Genomic DNA, 16,376 nt, shown 5'->3' with positions numbered 1-16,376 from the left:
ATGCACTTCTTTCTGTGTCCACTAGAGGGGAGTAAAGAGACTTCCGTTTTACTCATGTTTTTTATGAACTCCGGTGCCTGTTGTGCTGCCTTCTTGTGCCGTCAGAAACAATGTGAATTTGGCACTCCACACAAAAAGTGGTAAATAATTACTACTGTGAAAATGGAGTTTTGTGGCTTTACATTTTTTTATAACAGGGTCCATTTTATTTTCCCAACCAAAGTAAACGGGTATTACAGAATCATGTAAAACCTTTCAAGAGGGAGGAAATCCGATTTTATGTGAAACATTTGAAAGCAGCAGAATTTTTTTGGGAGGAGGGAGGCTACAGAAACAATGTTGCCTCAAAGATAACGTCGTAGCAACTGGACAAATCGCAGCTTTACATCATTATTGTGCTAAATGGGGTGAGTGGTTATGATTTGTACTTGTATCGTTCTGAGTCCGGGTCAGTGTTTAAAAACCTTGCTGGGGTTAGTTAGTCAAAGAGACTGGAGAAAATTAGCCAGAAAGCTACTGTATCGTTAGCCTACATCTCTGAGTAGGATATTTATTTTCTTAAAGTGTCTGGAACACAGGTTTCTGACATGTTTTCGTCTAGATGAGTAATGTGTAGTGGCTTTCATTTCTGCATTTTGTGAAGGACGAGGCATGCACTTCCTCTTGTATGTATAAAACTGTACGCCAGAATTCATCCAAATATCTGTCGATTTGATATATCCTTCCTTATTGTCAGAGATATATACACGGTGAAACATGTTTTAAATTGAATTCAGAATTACAATAGCCCACTCTTCCATTCGGCATACAGACAATACACCGAGCTGCATACATTTCTTTATTATAAAGCATTTTTCATAGTTGATTCACTTTCCGACTAGTTGTTCAGTGGTGGGCGATAGCCTAGCTCGCTTTCACTGTGACCCATTCATTCAAATCCAAAGTTTATAAAAATGCAGTGCTGCTTGATAGATCATATGTATGCCGAATTTACCAGAAGATCGTTGTAATTTTTAAAATGTCCTAAGCTGTATTCTTGCAGGTATATACGTATGTCTGTAAGTAAGAGCACATTAAATTGCCATATTTTTAATGTGACTTTGTAATAGTGTAGTTGTTTTTGTAAGGTTCCATTGTTTACATGTTCCATTCAGCGTCTTAACCTCCTGCCACAGACATTTGGAAGCCATGCCTTTTGTCCTTTAGAGGCTCTTTCAGAACAACATCCTTCAGCTGACTGTCCAGTGATCCTGACTCTGCCCCACTACAATGGCACCTTGCTTTGCCCCAGGTCATTTCTGTTTGGTGTCACTACTTGTTGCTATGGTTCCTCACAGCACCAGATACACAGTCCCACACTGACCAGTGTCCCTCATGTTTGCCATATGCATTAGGTTGTTCAATTGAGCAAAGTCTCAAATACAGATCTTGCGATTGGCAGCTCTCCGTGTGCTTGTGAGCAGTATGATAGCTTTATGATTGCTTGACCAGGGGAATTTAGTGATATAGTTTGCTTCACACTGTAACCATATTAGTTTATAAATGCTACAAGTGCAATAGGTTGGGTTGTACAGTGGTAATGAAATCCTTTGAGCTGTTGTATTGTAAGGGTTGCACATTGTCTTACAACACTGCCGCAGCTGTTGAACACTGGAGAACCAGGTGAAAGTGGCAGGGCTCAGATTTCCACCGTATATTTGCCCTTTAGCCTCTCACTAATACTTAGAGGTTTTACACATGTACCTACTTATCTTCAAGCCTTTCTGCAGGCATGTGATTCAGTGTTGTGTGTGGAAGTCAGAGTACACCCTTGGAACTGAGCTATATTGCATGTGAAGAGGAGAAATGAACAGGATTAAGATCATAAAAACCTGCTATCATATTTTCTGCCATTGTAACAAAGAGGCAAGGTAGGCTAAACATTGTAATGGTGTAGTGCCGTGGTCGCCGCCTTTGTTCTGTTGTAGTGTTCAATTGACAACTCCCGCTTGAGTCTAGCACCACCCTCTGTAGGCCATCACCACGGAAACCAGACACATTCAGACAAGGGAAGATATTGTTAAGGGTTAGTCCACTGTCCCATATCCTGAAAATAAGCGATGGAGGTAGAACAATGTGCTGCATAGAACTTATGCATTCCTTATCATTTTGTACATCTGTACCTTTACAAGTTGGTAAACATTTTTGATGCAAGGTGTGCATCATTGCCATGCATTGTGAATAATTTGTTCCATTTTAGCATGTGGGAAGTCTATTTAAGGTTTAGGTTCAGAGTCTTTCTCTGCTCTTTCCCATAAAGCTGCATTCAGCATTTTTTTTTTTTGGTAAAAATACATCTGTGGTATAAAGCTGAATGAGAGAAAAGGGCCCCGTCCCTACCAACCGAGACTGCATACAGTTTGCTGTTTAGCCACATAAAATTATGTCTCACATGATCACTTCTCTGCCTGCAGGGAGCAAATCGAAACCTAATTGTCAAGTACAAACATGAGTATGCTATGTGCAGTTTACTAGCATCACCTTCCAGGATTTCTGAGTGAAACCCATGAGCTTAGAGGCTTTATTTATTTATTAATTTATATTTTATTTAACCCTTTGAACAGAAAATTCGCCCTTTGTTTGTCAGACATATGTTTAAACATCACTTTTGGCCTATAAGCATGCATTTATTTGGTAGGAAAACATAGATTCTTGTCAAAAAAAAAATGAAAAAATAAGCTTAATAAAATTAAAACAGTCATTCCTTTTCTTTGCGTTTAACAACATAATAACAACATTTTTGTTGACTAATTGTATTTTTATTGCAGTATTTTGTTTTAGACAAGTCTTTACACTTTCTAAGAAGGTGTTTTATTATTTATTCATTTATTTATTTATTATTATTATTATTATTATTATTATTATTAAATAACACATGGCTGGGCTAAATAGCACGCTCCAAAATAAACGTTCACAGGTTTCAGGTTAAAAGCTGTTGAAAAAAGGGGAATAATGTGAACTCAACCTTACTATGATGGATGAATTATACAAAGTATTTGCAGCCAACACTTCCTAGTTCTGTAGAGGGGACAAGTGGCCCCACAAGACCCCACAAGCTACCGTGTCACAGCAGTGGCTCTGGTGTGGGTTACCTTATTGGCTTGTTAGAGGTCTGCTACTATGGGTCAATGTAAAAGAGAGTTGAACAACACAGAATTTGCTAAAAATATGTGTTACATCACCTTTTCACCACATTTGTTTTGCACATGGTAACTGTGCGTGTTTATGGCTCCAAATGGCAGCAACAGGTAATGAAAAATTTGAAAAATTTGAACTTTAAGATGAGTTGCAAGCAGCTGCAGTGAAAGGATGGCTGATGGAAAGCAGCCTTCTTGCTCAACCCTCTGTGTCACTCTAACAGTTCCCCCAAGGCAGGAATGGCAGAAGTGATTTCAGTGTTTAGTTCCTCCTCTCTGGTGTGCTGATCGGTGAAATCAGAATCACAATACATGCAGTACACTCAGTGCATAAAATGACCAGATCACATTACTAATCATGCTGATGAAGTTCACATTTCCTGTTATCCAGTGACATTATATATATTATTCATAATTCTGTAAGGCTGACTTATTTCACTTATTTTAACGTACATCATAGGGCTGAGTGATGTAGACAAATTCAAATACTATGATGTCTTTGACTGAATACTGCAATATTGATATTGTGATGATATTGTAATGATGATATTGTATAAATGACTTGGTGATTTCATAAGATACTAACACACATGAAATTTCTGATAAACAGAGATTAGTAATATGAATATGATGATTAAGCAGGCACAGGCAAATAATAAAAAAAGCAATAACTGCCTAATAGGTTCAGAAAACTGAACCCCTTTACTGTAATGCAGTCTTAAAAAACACTTAAGCCATATATATGCCATCAATAGAATAGTGAGATATTGCCCAGTCCTATAAATGTCAAATATGTCTGGTATGCCAACACATTCAGAAAACATACTGGGGAATTTTTCACATCCACAAAATTGATCTGTGATTAAGGGGGAACAGACTATATACTCATTTAATGTCGGGCTTAGTGTTAATCATGAGTAGCACCACACTGCGAACACAGGCTCAGTGTGGTGTTTGGTTGCAGTGTAAACCTGCCTGCTCTCGGTCCTCCAGTGCACATGGTCTGACACCTGTGCCACAAAGGAAAACTAGGACAGGAGCAGCATTCCAGTTGTGATAAAATATTTAGCCATTTCTTCATTTTGCTACTACCCTATCATTCTTTATTTTAATCAATTTTTCCAGACATATGTCATGGCTTGATTTTAGCAGCCGTTGTCAGAGCATGCAAACAGTTTATCATAGTTTGAGTGTTATCCCTGGCCTAGTATTCTTTTGCAATATTTATTTGACAGTGATTAATTTGTTGAACACCAAATCAAAGTTGGGAGAAAGACTGATTTTTTTTCCTTCAGTGTTTTTTCACATGACCAACAAAGTGCTATGGGGCAGTGCATTTTGGGCAAAAAAAGTAACAGTGTGCGCAAGATTCTCGAAGTTTTTCTGGCATGGAATCTCAAGGTACTTTGTGCAAACGATACCTACTCCCAACATTTTTGGTTATTGATTATTTATTGAATGCTGCCACCTCCATTGCAGGAGTCTAACCATGGAGTTGAGTTAAAGCATGAGTTAAAGCTGTGAGGCTAAACCCACAGTGGACACACTGTCTATAGTTGTGGCCCACACTGCCAGTGAGTCAGCAGGCCCAGTGGACAAAGAGTGGTGTTCTTCTTTGGTCCAGTGAGCTCAGGCAAGTCTGTGCATGCAGTCTTAATGAGATCGGTAAGGTGAGTTTGCCAGGAGGTGCAAACATATCATTACACCCACAGGGATCCAATGCGATAGTTATCAGGCTCCGTGCTTGTTGATCTCAGACAGCAAGTAGAGGGATTCCGCTTGCTAAGCAACTTTAAGTGTCCAAGTGCAAAATAGAGTGTGTGTGTAATTAAAACAAGGTGTGTGTAGGCTTATGTTATCAATTAACAAAGAGAAGGGAAGTCATTAGCACAGGGCAGTAAGGTGAAAAGTTGCACATTGTAGCTTAACATAATATCTTCTATATCTTCTATATTTCTATGTCTTGTTTAATGTTTTCACGTAGTCTTTTATTCGGCAGACGTGATCGCTGCACTTTTTCTTGTACTATTACAGTGTTTGCCAGGGACACATGAGGTGTCAGCATGCCTTATACCAGAGGCATGATGCTGGAAGTTGACAGGACCTTGGACAAAAAAACAGTCTGCTGCATCATGACAGCTCCTCCAAGGTGCATGAATGAAAATGACCCATGAGAATGAAACAACTGAGCTAACCTTGGAGAGCAAAGCCTTAATGTTCAAAACCCTAACACATTTTGGTTGTTAGAGCTTTTATCAGGCTAACCCTAACATGTTTGTTTTTAATACAAAAGCTTTTTTCTCCAGTAGTAACTGAACTATTTTATTCTGTCAGTTGACAGGTGTCTCCCACCCAATGGAAGCCAAGCACTGCAGCAGGCGATGGAGGACACAGATCCCACAGTTTATACACACCAGAAGCCCACCCCAGTCTACCAAAGACACAGAAAGAGAGAGCATGGAGAAAGAAAGGGAAAGAGGAGGTCCACGAAAAAGTGTTACCATGGCACCCACCTCCAGGTATTTAACTGACCGGCAGTATGTCATGAGGAAACCTTTGTTCTCTGTGGAACAGCAGACGTCTATCTTGAAGAAGACACACCCACAGGAGCACCCTGAGAAGGTGAGGAGAATGACAGATGAATGAACTCTTAGAATATAAAATAAATGTGTTTGTTGCTACCGTAACCTTATAGGAAAAAAGATAAAACCTCATGGAGCTAATTTATTTGATACTGCAGCATACTGTTTTCATATAGAACTGCATTTTTTTTTGTTTGAATTATATCACAGCAATAGCCATCATTTGTTAATTCTATGCATCTCCTTCCTTGAAGGACAAACACTGGACAGGTTGCAGGACAGAAAGATATCAGCAGCAGGCTAATATGGACTTCCTGACCAGACCAAGAGAAGAGGTGACCTCAGACAGCCTTGGCCTCTCTCAGGGTAACGCCTCACCTCCTTCAACCTGCAGAGAAGACCTCAGTTCATCCCTGGGTGTCTCAGATCTTATGGGCAGGCTGTCCCATGAAGAACCCACCTTTGGATCACCCTACCTAGGTAGCATAGTGGCTCGACACAGCCTCTCCAGCCCATCCCTGGAGGTCCATACCCTAACCTCGCCTCTCAGGCCTCGACTGGCTTCGACTCTCCTGTCTCCTACTTACACTCCCCGCTCACGTTACTCCAGGTCTCAGCGAACAGAGGTCAGGTTAGGTGGCAAGGGAGGAAGAGCAGGAGAAGTGGAGAGAGACCTAACTATGTGCTCTTCCATAGGTTACTTAAAGAGACGGTTTTCACCCGCTCTCCACACCATGTCCCCCAATCAGGCTAACTACTGGGCCTGCGCCATCCCTGAGTCTTTGCCCCCATCCCCAAACAGGAGTTCTCCAAGCTGGGACCCAGACAGAGAGTACCAGGCCCTCTTGGACTACACATACCCTCTGAGGGCAGGAAGGGTTGTCAGTGAGTGGGATGGGTCTGAACTGCAGGATCAATCTAACCTCCAAACAGATCCAGGCTTCCAGGACTCAGGAATTGAACTTGACCACCTTTGCAACTCCACCAGCCTATCAGGTTTGGACTTTCCCCTGAGCGGCACAGGACAGATCAGAGAAAAGGCAACTCTTAGTGCAGGTCATAGGTTGTGTGACCTCCGTGGGCTCTCGAAATCCTCAGATGGCCTGGCTTTGGGTAGCTCACTCTCCTTAACTGATCCTATTGGTTTGTCCTTGGAAAGTCTGGACAGCAATAAGGATAGAGGTGGAATGAAGGGCACTCGTAATGAAGGTGATTGTCACTACCATCATCACCATGCATCACAGTCCTCCTCCTCCACTGCCTTTATCCGCTCCACCAGACTTCTTCCCCGGCCTGGAGGTGTCGGTGGTGTGGAGTGGGATGAGGAGTTCCGTCCGCTCCCGGACCAGCTGGAAGAGCTGCAGGTTCTATCCAGGCAGGTCAGTAGTTACTACAATTTACCTCAACTCAGGTGCTGTACTCAATACATAAGATTCCTTCACACAGTGCCTATTTGGTCTGTCAGGACTGAGAACATAATTTGAACCAGTTACAGTAAGCACCTCAAAAATGCATGGTTTTATGGGAATACAGGAGGCAGATGTTGACACCTGATAGGCAGCAGTTCCTCCTGTTTGGAAGGCACAGCATAACAAAGTAAACCAAAGCACATCCACTGTCTGGGCTGATGCTCATTGTGATGCCAACTAATGGCGGTTGAAATGAACATGAAAGCAAGAACAACTGACCTATGAGAATATAAATCAGCATGGCTGGTTGATTGCAACATACCAAGAACACTGCAACCTCCAATCCTGAGTTTAAGACTTAAATATATACACTGCTCACAAAAAGTTAGGGATATTTGGCTTTTGGGTGAAATTTATGGAAAATATAAAAAGTTCACGCTACAGTGATATTATATCATGAAAGTAGGGCATTTAAGTAGAAGCATACACTGGTGATTTCCTCATCTCAAACAATTTCTTGAAACAAAAGCCAACAACAGTGGTGGATATACCACAACAAAAAATGTCAGTGTCAATAACTTGTCATGTGCCCTTGAGCATCAATTACAGCTTGACAACGACGTCTCATGCTGTTCACAAGTCGACTTATTGTCTGCTGAGGCATGGCATCCCACTCTTCTTGAAGGGCGGCCCTCAGGACATTGAGGTTCTGGGGTACAGAGCTCCAAGCCTCTACACGGTGACTCAGCTGATCCCATAGGTTTTCTATGGGATTCAGGTCTGGAGAAAGTGCAGGCCACTCCATTTGAGGTACCCCAGTCTCCAGCAGCCGTTCCCTAATGATGCGACCTCGATGAGCTGGAGCATCAAACACCTGATGTGAATTTTGCCGTTAAACTCCTTGTTAGAGAACAGCAACTTGTGCAAAAAGTACTGAAACATTGAACAGTTGGACATGTGCATTCAAAAGTTTACAGAAGGTCACATTAAGTTCACCTGTAAAGGTTATAATGCATTTTAGGTTCATCCTGAAATTTCACCCGAAAGCCGAATATCCCTAACTTTTTGTGAGTAGTGTATTTAGCTGTATATACAGTATTTACATAATATACATAATACATAATGTGACATAAGATATTCAGGACTTAATCAGAATCTGAAACGTCTTGTTCATACACATTGAGATAAATATAATTTTGAATGGTCTCTTGCACAAGTTTTTTTTTTTTTTTTAGCATGAGCGTGAGTAGTTCTTGAATTCACTCAAGAGCTGAAGTATTTTTTCCATGGGTGCAGGTAAGGGAAGTGACAGCCCAACTGAGCCAGCCTGTCACAGCCAGCTGGGAGTCTCTGGAGCCAGGCACCACCTCCATCCTCTCTTCCATCACCCTGCCTGAGAAACAGGATGCTGAAGAAGTGGAAGAGCAAGTCAGAGAACAGGAGGGTGATGGTCAAGAAACAGATGAAGGAAAAGAAAATGTGGAAGGATGTGTGCCGGAGACATCTCAGTACCACAGTAAATGTAGGCATTTTACCTTTTAACCATGTTTGAGTCACAGTTAGCCAATGTGTGTCCAGAGCCACCTGTTTTATCAATGAAAAAGACAGACTAGGTGGAAGCTCTCATCATTTATTGATTTCAGTCATGAAGGACATTTGTAAATAAACTGTAGGGGACAGTTCTAGGTGTGTGGTTCCTGTTAAAATAATGCCAAAGAAAATGTACTAGAATTCCCTGTTCCAGAATTTCCCTGGTTGGGATCAATAAAGTATATCTATCTATCTATCTACTAATGCTAACAGGAGGCACTACTGTAGATGTTATTGGAGCATAAGAACCTCTGACAATATCCCATAAGTGACTACTTGATTGAATAAAAACATATTCCTGTACAAACATTTGTGGAACAAATCTGCCTATTAGCACTTCATCATGGTGATTCCTCTGAGGCTGAGAGGAAGGGTCCTAGAGCCTGGATGGAGTCTGTCAGTGGAGGACTGAGTCGCTCCAGTCTCAGGGAGGTGGAGGCTTTGGTGGAGCAGCTGAGTGGCCTGACCCTGCCCGACATGCAGAGGAGGAGCCAGGAAGATCAGGAGCAATCTGAATCCCTCATGCAGCACATCCAGGTATTGACACAGTCTCACTTACTGTAGGGGCTTCTCAAAGAAATCACGACTGGTCCCTTCTTAGAGGACTCCCTGGAGAATTGGCTGTGAGCTTGAGAAGAGTAAGCACAGCCTGGAAAAATTGTTGGTTATTGGCTTTTAAAGTAATCAGCCACCAATTCAGCCGTGTATGCTGATTTAGTAAATTAAATAATGCGCAACTACTATCCACTACGAACTTTGCCAGTGTACTTACTTGTGTTAACAACAAGAAAAAGCTTACAGACAAGCTGACCTCATGTAAATGGTAAATTCTTCACCTATATGAGTTTAGAAATGTCATCTGCTTTTCACAACTGTCCAAAGGTAGAGGATCTCCAGTGTTTCCACCAGCAGGTGTGATATGTCACCTGGGAATGTTCTGTAGGATTAGCTGCTGTAAACACTGATTCACTCATGCTGCACAGCACAGTGTACATGCAATAATATGAGGCAGTATCACAAATTTTCACTAAATTACACTACAGTAAAATACCACATGGCACCTAAAATAAAAAAGAGGTATCTGCATAAAATACTGAACTCTGTTTAGGGCGAAACAGAATATTAAATTCATTCTGATATTGCAGATTTAAAACATTGAGGCTGTAATAGGGATTTTTTTTTTACTTTGAATAACTTGTACATTGTGCATAACCATAATGTTCTAAAGCAGCTATGAATCTCTTGCACCCACCAGATGTTCTGTTCAAACCTGGAGCAGCTCATCCGGTGGCTTTATGCTGTTTCGGATAGGATTGAAGGGCTGGCTCCACCCACTGTGGACATTGAGAGTGTTAAGGCGTCGCTAGCTGAATATCAGGTGAGCGATGACCCTCATAATCAGCTGAAGGATGACCCTCCAGCATGTTTGACTTTTTCATTCACAGCATACTGATTTGAAAATAGCTTGACAGGGCTGTATGAGCTTGAAGTATCTTGTCTGTGTACTACTTTTTGAGTGTTTTTTAAAGTCAGGAATTTTACTTTAACTTAAGTATAGGTGCTATGTTTTAAATCCCATCTACTTCAGAGTAGGCCCTCAGAAAATGGAAGAAATTGACAAATTGTGGAGCCTTTCACGCTGAACATGTTAATCGCCAGAGACGAGAAGAGTAATATGGGTTTACTTTGTTTGTGCTCATTCTTTTGCTGTTTCTGAATTTTCATTTAAATGAATCTAGTTTGAACTTTGTGCTCTCATCCTTCTATAGTTGAATGGAAAAGATTGTATCTAACAAAGTTATTGTTCTTAAAAGTAACTTGGTAGCAGGTAGTCTGAGGGCATTTCAGATGAGCTACTTTTTACTCTGATTTAAGTAAATTTTTACAGTAGGACTTGTACTTATGCTTAAGTAAAATATCAGCAAAGTAAAAATGTTTCTACTTGAGTAGCAATGTCTTGCACTCTTGACACCGATGGTGCCAGGCTGCAAGTTATTTTTTTTGGCTTCATCTGAACTGGTCTTTCTTTGTCTCGCCCTTGTGAACAGAAATGTATTGTCCTGTTGTAAAAGTGACATTTATCTGAATACAATATTAGGTTGACACTCAGTATGTTTTGTATTGGCATTATTTCATATTCCAATTTTCAGAGTTTTCAGAGGGAAGTGAGTGACCATCAGCCCCTGACCACTTCTGTTCTGCAGACCGGAGAGCTTCTCCTCGCCTGCATCAACAGCACATCTCCAGGTGAGTCTCACCACTTGCGAGTTGATTTGTGGCTCTGTTCTAACTGATAGTGGGCTGTGTTTGACAATTCATTTGCATCTGTGTAGTGGTCTGCATTTTTCACTTGTATTGTATTGACATTTATACACGTACATCATTTTGACGAGTTGGTTTCAAGTTCCTGGCTATTTTGTGCAGTCCCTGCAATGTACATTAGGTTCAATAAAACACTACTGTCCACTAGGTTATGATGGATGGATGGATAGATAGATAGATGGATAGATAGATGGATGGATGGCTAGATAGATAGATAGATGGATGGATGGATGGATGTGCTTTATTGATCCCAAATTGGGAAGTTCTTGTGTTCCAGCAACAGATTGTGCAGACATTGCAAAGAACAATAGTAGACTACACAAAATATACCTCTCAACACTATACCTGTATACCTACCTCTCTACCCTATTAGAGTAATAAAAAAAAATAAAGAACACAAAATCTATAGAATCTATAGCTATAGACCTTTCACTTTTGAACTTTTGTATAGACTTTATTTGTAATTAAATATTTCTACAAAATATCTGTAGAACAGAATATGTATATGCAAAATAGATGTATACTCATATGTGTAATTTTAATATAGTTTGATTTAGTAAAATCCGTGCAGAAATTCTACTAAACACTGGGTGGGTGTCGTACTTGGTACATTAAATTGATACATTAAATTGTGTGTGTGTGTGTGTGTGTGTGTGTGTGTGTGTGTGTGTGTGTGTGTGTGTGTGTGTGCATAAAATCTATATAGAAATGCCACATTAATGCCACAAAATCAGTTCATTTACTCTCATTGTCCCACACTGCAAATTAGGGTGTGGGTAACTCATTAGAGAGGCTTAGGTTCCACTTTAACATGATCATGTACTGGGTACTTTACAATGTACACTAAACTACAGTACACGGGTTAGCAAAAAGACACTTAGCTAAACCATCTAACCATGCATCACATACAGAATGCCTGCTGATTCATTTCAGATGAGAAGATCCATTACTGCTACAACTTTCTGCTGCACATGCATTGCACTGTATTGCAGTAAAGATGCACTACATGGCCAAAAGTTTGTGTAGTCCCAAACACCACTCCCATATGTGCTTGCTGAACACTGAATTTCAAAACCATGGCTCTTAATATGGAGTTGGTCCTCCACTCCTCTGGGAAGACTTTCCACTACAAGTTTCAAGCCAGCCCATAGTGTTTGGTGGGGTTCAGGTAAATCATTCCTTTATGAGCCTGGCTTCAGGTGCAGGGGCACTGTCATGCTGAAACAAACAAGGGGCCTCCCTAAATTGTTGGAAGCAGACAGTTTTCTAGACGTAAATGCTGTAGCACTAAGATTTGTCTTCACTGGAACTAAGGGACTGAGCCCACACCATAAAACAGCCCTTTTCTGTTTCAGCAGGACGATGCCCCTCACAGTCTAGTTTCAGTCTTTGACAAGAGTGTCTGTCTTTGTGGCATTAGCTCCTTGTTCCATTACATAGGCTGAATGGTTTGGATGTTAAGCAGCACACAAGATTTTTATGTAAAATCCAGCCATCTCATCATCTTAAAGGCTTATTTATGCTCATTTCATGTCTGAAAATAAATGTGTCCATTTCTAACAATGGAGCCATCACTGCCCACATACTGCCATGTGCCATGTTTTATGTTGTTGTGGTTGTTAAGCAGTACATCCACCAGAGGGCCACTCAGAGTCAAAAGTTTCTGACAACAACAAACATGGTGACGGTGGATGAGGTCGCAATAATGCACCTGCTACAACGAGGCAGAGGCGGCATTATAGACCATTAAATACATCACGACAGGAGGAAGGAGAATTCTTTTCTCTAATGTTATCAAAGAGAGAAATTTCTTTGTCATGTCTTGCTCATAGACTGGTCTTGCTCCGTTTCATCCATATCCTTAAGCTAAATGTTTGCCCAAAAGAGACTCTGCTGTCAGGTGTGGACATTGGTTGGAAACCTTTTTCAGTGATGAATCAAAACTTCATTGCAAGATACAAATTGTCCCCTAAACAGTAGTGAGTTCGTGCTTTGTGCAGAGAAAGCTGCACTCACCAGCATTAGATCTTTTACCTCTCACCCTTTTGGTATAAAACCTCACAGACAGGCTGGGCTGGTAAACATGAGCCTGTATTGATGTTGCCTTACAGGGTTTCTGGGTGTTGAAATTCATTTTTTTTTTCAGTTACTGTACCTCTTCCTGCTGTTGGGAGCCACCCAACATGCACAGTTGACCACTCAGCTTTAACAGAAGACTTATGTTTCACTGTGTGCTTGTAGAGATAAGCTTGTTTGGATGTTTGAGGTCCTGCTTTGGGTCAGTGCTGCTGTACTGAGGTCTGTTTTGGTTGGCTCGGGTAACTCTATACAGCAGCCCTCACTGCAGAGACACTGGAACCCCTGTGGAGAATGCTACCATGCATGCATAACTCTGACAAGATCAGTGCTTTCAAGATAAATGGCTCTCGTCACATTCAGTATAGATTTCCTGTAGATATTGACGTTGCCTATCAAAGTCAATGCAACAGAAAATGTGCATGTAATCTGTATAAGTTGGACATACCTGTATTTAACTTCATTTTCACCTTTTCTCAGTCAAAGATGTAATTTACTATGACAGAACACTGGATATAATCCTGCTTAGAAATGCGCCTAAGAGTAATGATTATGTAGTCTATGAAAAGGTGTGATTAAAACACTCTGTTTAGTGAACAAATGTCGAAAGGATGGTCACCTGCCCTAAGTTCCCCTTTTTTATTGACAGATGTTTCCTGTTCTTCCATGACCTTCATGTTTCACATTACGTACATAATCAACAGTGGTTTTAATCTTAGCTTCAAATGATGATTAAAAACATTTCTTCATTAAACATAACTGTTAAATGTGCTGTATTGTCATTGTGCTTAAGTGCATTTCTCTGCATGATTATATGTAGTGTAATAGTAAATCTCATCACTGATCACTGAATAAGTCTTGACCCAGATTACTCTGCCTCAGATGCCTCACCTAGTGGGTTCACTTGTTCCTTGACCACAGCCTCTTCTCTCAGCATGGTCTCCCTGCCTCCCTGAGTTAAGAGGCAGGAATTCACTAGGGTCGTTGCTTCAGTGAGTTGGTGTTATGGTTAAATAACTGGGGCTAACTTCAATATCCAGCCTTCGTCAATGTCATGCTGAATAGATTTAATTCTTTGGTAAAGTTTCTGTATCCTCTCTCTTTCAGTTTTAAGAGACACGCTGCTTCTGATTGAGAGGCAGTCTAGAGCACTGGAGACGCACACCGAACACCTCTTCTCCTCCATCCTGTCTGCTATGGACAGCCTGACCCAACCCAGCCAACCCAATAAAGTGAAGGAACCCAGGGCTGGGGGCCAAGGGACCATGGGGGTCCAAGGGTCCACTCTGTGAACACTTCCTTTTCATTACACCTGTATGAAAAAGCCAGTGTACAAGGAATGCATTTTTTAATTATTTATTTGTTTTATTGCTGACTTCCAAAAGCTTGCTTTTTTGGGTACAAAGTTTATATGTACACAACTTCATAACTGACTTTTTATTCTCTCTTCTATTCCTTTTATCACTAGCCGTTAAGTTTGGCACAAGTTTTTAACTTTGTTATGGAGAGAAAAGACCACCAAAAAATGTCAAAAATCTTACGAAAGTTATGTCAGGGAACAGTTAGATCCACTTTTCTTTCGTAGCTGATGTTGGTGATATTTCCACTACAACTTTTATTTTATTATACTGACTAAATATGAAAATGTTGTCAGTAAGCCATTGCCTCACTTTGTCAGTAGAATGAAGTGGATATAAGATGGTTTGGAAGTTTTTGAGCCAATTGATATTCGATGCAGTGAATTTGGCAAATCAATGTCCCTGATGAGGTATTTTTGTTTCCTGTCATCCTTTACATATTTTTCATGAAGCTTTAACGCCCTCTAGTGCAACATACTTGCCTTATTGTCTCATGCTTCTTCTTGTTTTCAGATGAAAAGTTGAACTTGGGTCTCTTTCAAGACGTGTAAACTCTAAATCTGAGTTGGCTGCCCCTTCAACCATTGTGATCACATTACGTTCACTGCTCACAGTGAAAAGAGCAGCAAAATAGTTAGGGTCAGGTTAGGAAACAACCCACTCAAGTCCCTCACACCTACCACATTTCCAGTTTTGTTAGTATGGGCAGCCTGTCAGGTGAAGTCCTGGAGAAAAAGCACTGACTCATATTTGTGACTTATCTGACACAGCTCTAAAAGTTAGAGCCAAGTTGGAAGAGACTGATTTTGCTTTGACACGGTTAAGGTTAGGATTTGTTACTGACTAAAATAGGGTAAAGGTTAGCCCTAACCCTAAACTTTGAGGACCTTTCGAGCTCAAATTTAAAAATGGAGGGATTTTGATTATATGTTGTGAAATCTTACTACTCCCATATTATTTGCAAAATCGTTTGTTGTGGGAACTTGTAGGAAATGGGTCAAACATCCAGAGTCACTGGTATGGACCTTTTTAAAGCCATGGTTTTGAAAGGTATTCATTGTTCTGGCTGCCTTCTACAAAATAAAATTTTAAGGACTGGTTTGACAGAGCAGCCCATCAAAAGTCTTTTAGAGACTGACATTGATTATCTTTCAAAACACTCATTGTGAACATTAATAGTGACCTAATGCTATTAATGCTTTTGTCATTTATATTTTTCAAGACTTCAGCCAGTACTATTCACCTACACACACGTTTCTAGGTCCAGTGTTTTCTATCAAGCTTTTGCTAAAACAGCCAGGCGGTTATGGCCAGAATCTCTCTGTTACCACGCCTTTTTGTGACAATATCTTTTTGCAGTGTGAATGAACTGTATTCAAGCCCAAAATGAAAACAACAACAACAACAAGATCTTATCTGATTCATATTAGCTTTTCACTGATCAGATGGCAGCTGAAGTGAGCCTGGCAGCTACAGTCATACAGCATGAAGGATATGGCCACTTGCCTCATAATCATCAGCCAGACACAACAAGATTGAAAGCCTTTCTGTTGTTTATTTTTTACAAGTTTATTTACTTCACAAGGATCAGGAAAGTTCCAGCTTAATGTTTCCTGGTTGAAAAGAGGTAATGAAATGCCTACAGGGCAGGTGGTCGTCCCTAGTCTGTCCAGATGAAAAGTGCACTTGATCACAACACAGCCTTACAATACATTTTTAACGAGTCATTCTTATTGATCATGTCAGTGTTTTATGAAATAATTTTTTAAACTTGCACTTCAAATGAGCTTTAACAAACCTGAGAAGCTCAAACTCTTCACAATATTGTAATTTGCTCCAAATCACAAAATAAACCTGCTTGAT

General features: G+C 40.6%; 1 protein-coding gene across 2 annotated transcripts; it reads left to right on the top strand.

Annotated features, from left to right (window-relative positions):
* The first annotated feature begins 154 nt into the window (after positions 1-154).
* On the top strand, positions 155-14,971 carry cep68 (centrosomal protein 68). Of its 2 annotated transcripts, XM_030071205.1 has the most exons (9): positions 155-407; positions 5,211-5,325; positions 5,511-5,798; positions 6,013-7,137; positions 8,464-8,689; positions 9,092-9,294; positions 10,013-10,135; positions 10,908-11,004; positions 14,263-14,971. In XM_030071205.1, exons 3-9 carry the CDS (start codon positions 5,532-5,534, stop codon positions 14,445-14,447), a joined length of 2,226 nt encoding a protein of 741 aa, XP_029927065.1. In that variant the 5' UTR covers positions 155-407; positions 5,211-5,325; positions 5,511-5,531; the 3' UTR covers positions 14,448-14,971. The 2 variants fall into 2 exon arrangements, with proteins under 2 accessions (XP_029927065.1, XP_029927066.1); XM_030071206.1 differs by lacking the exon at positions 5,211-5,325.
* Positions 14,972-16,376: the final 1,405 nt, after the last annotated feature.

This window comes from Myripristis murdjan, chromosome 15 (assembly GCF_902150065.1).
Source record: "Myripristis murdjan chromosome 15, fMyrMur1.1, whole genome shotgun sequence".
In the NCBI taxonomy this organism is placed as follows: domain Eukaryota; kingdom Metazoa; phylum Chordata; class Actinopteri; order Holocentriformes; family Holocentridae; genus Myripristis; species Myripristis murdjan.
The sequence above is the reverse complement of the archived record's forward strand: the minus strand, read 5'-3'. Positions and strand labels throughout refer to the sequence as shown.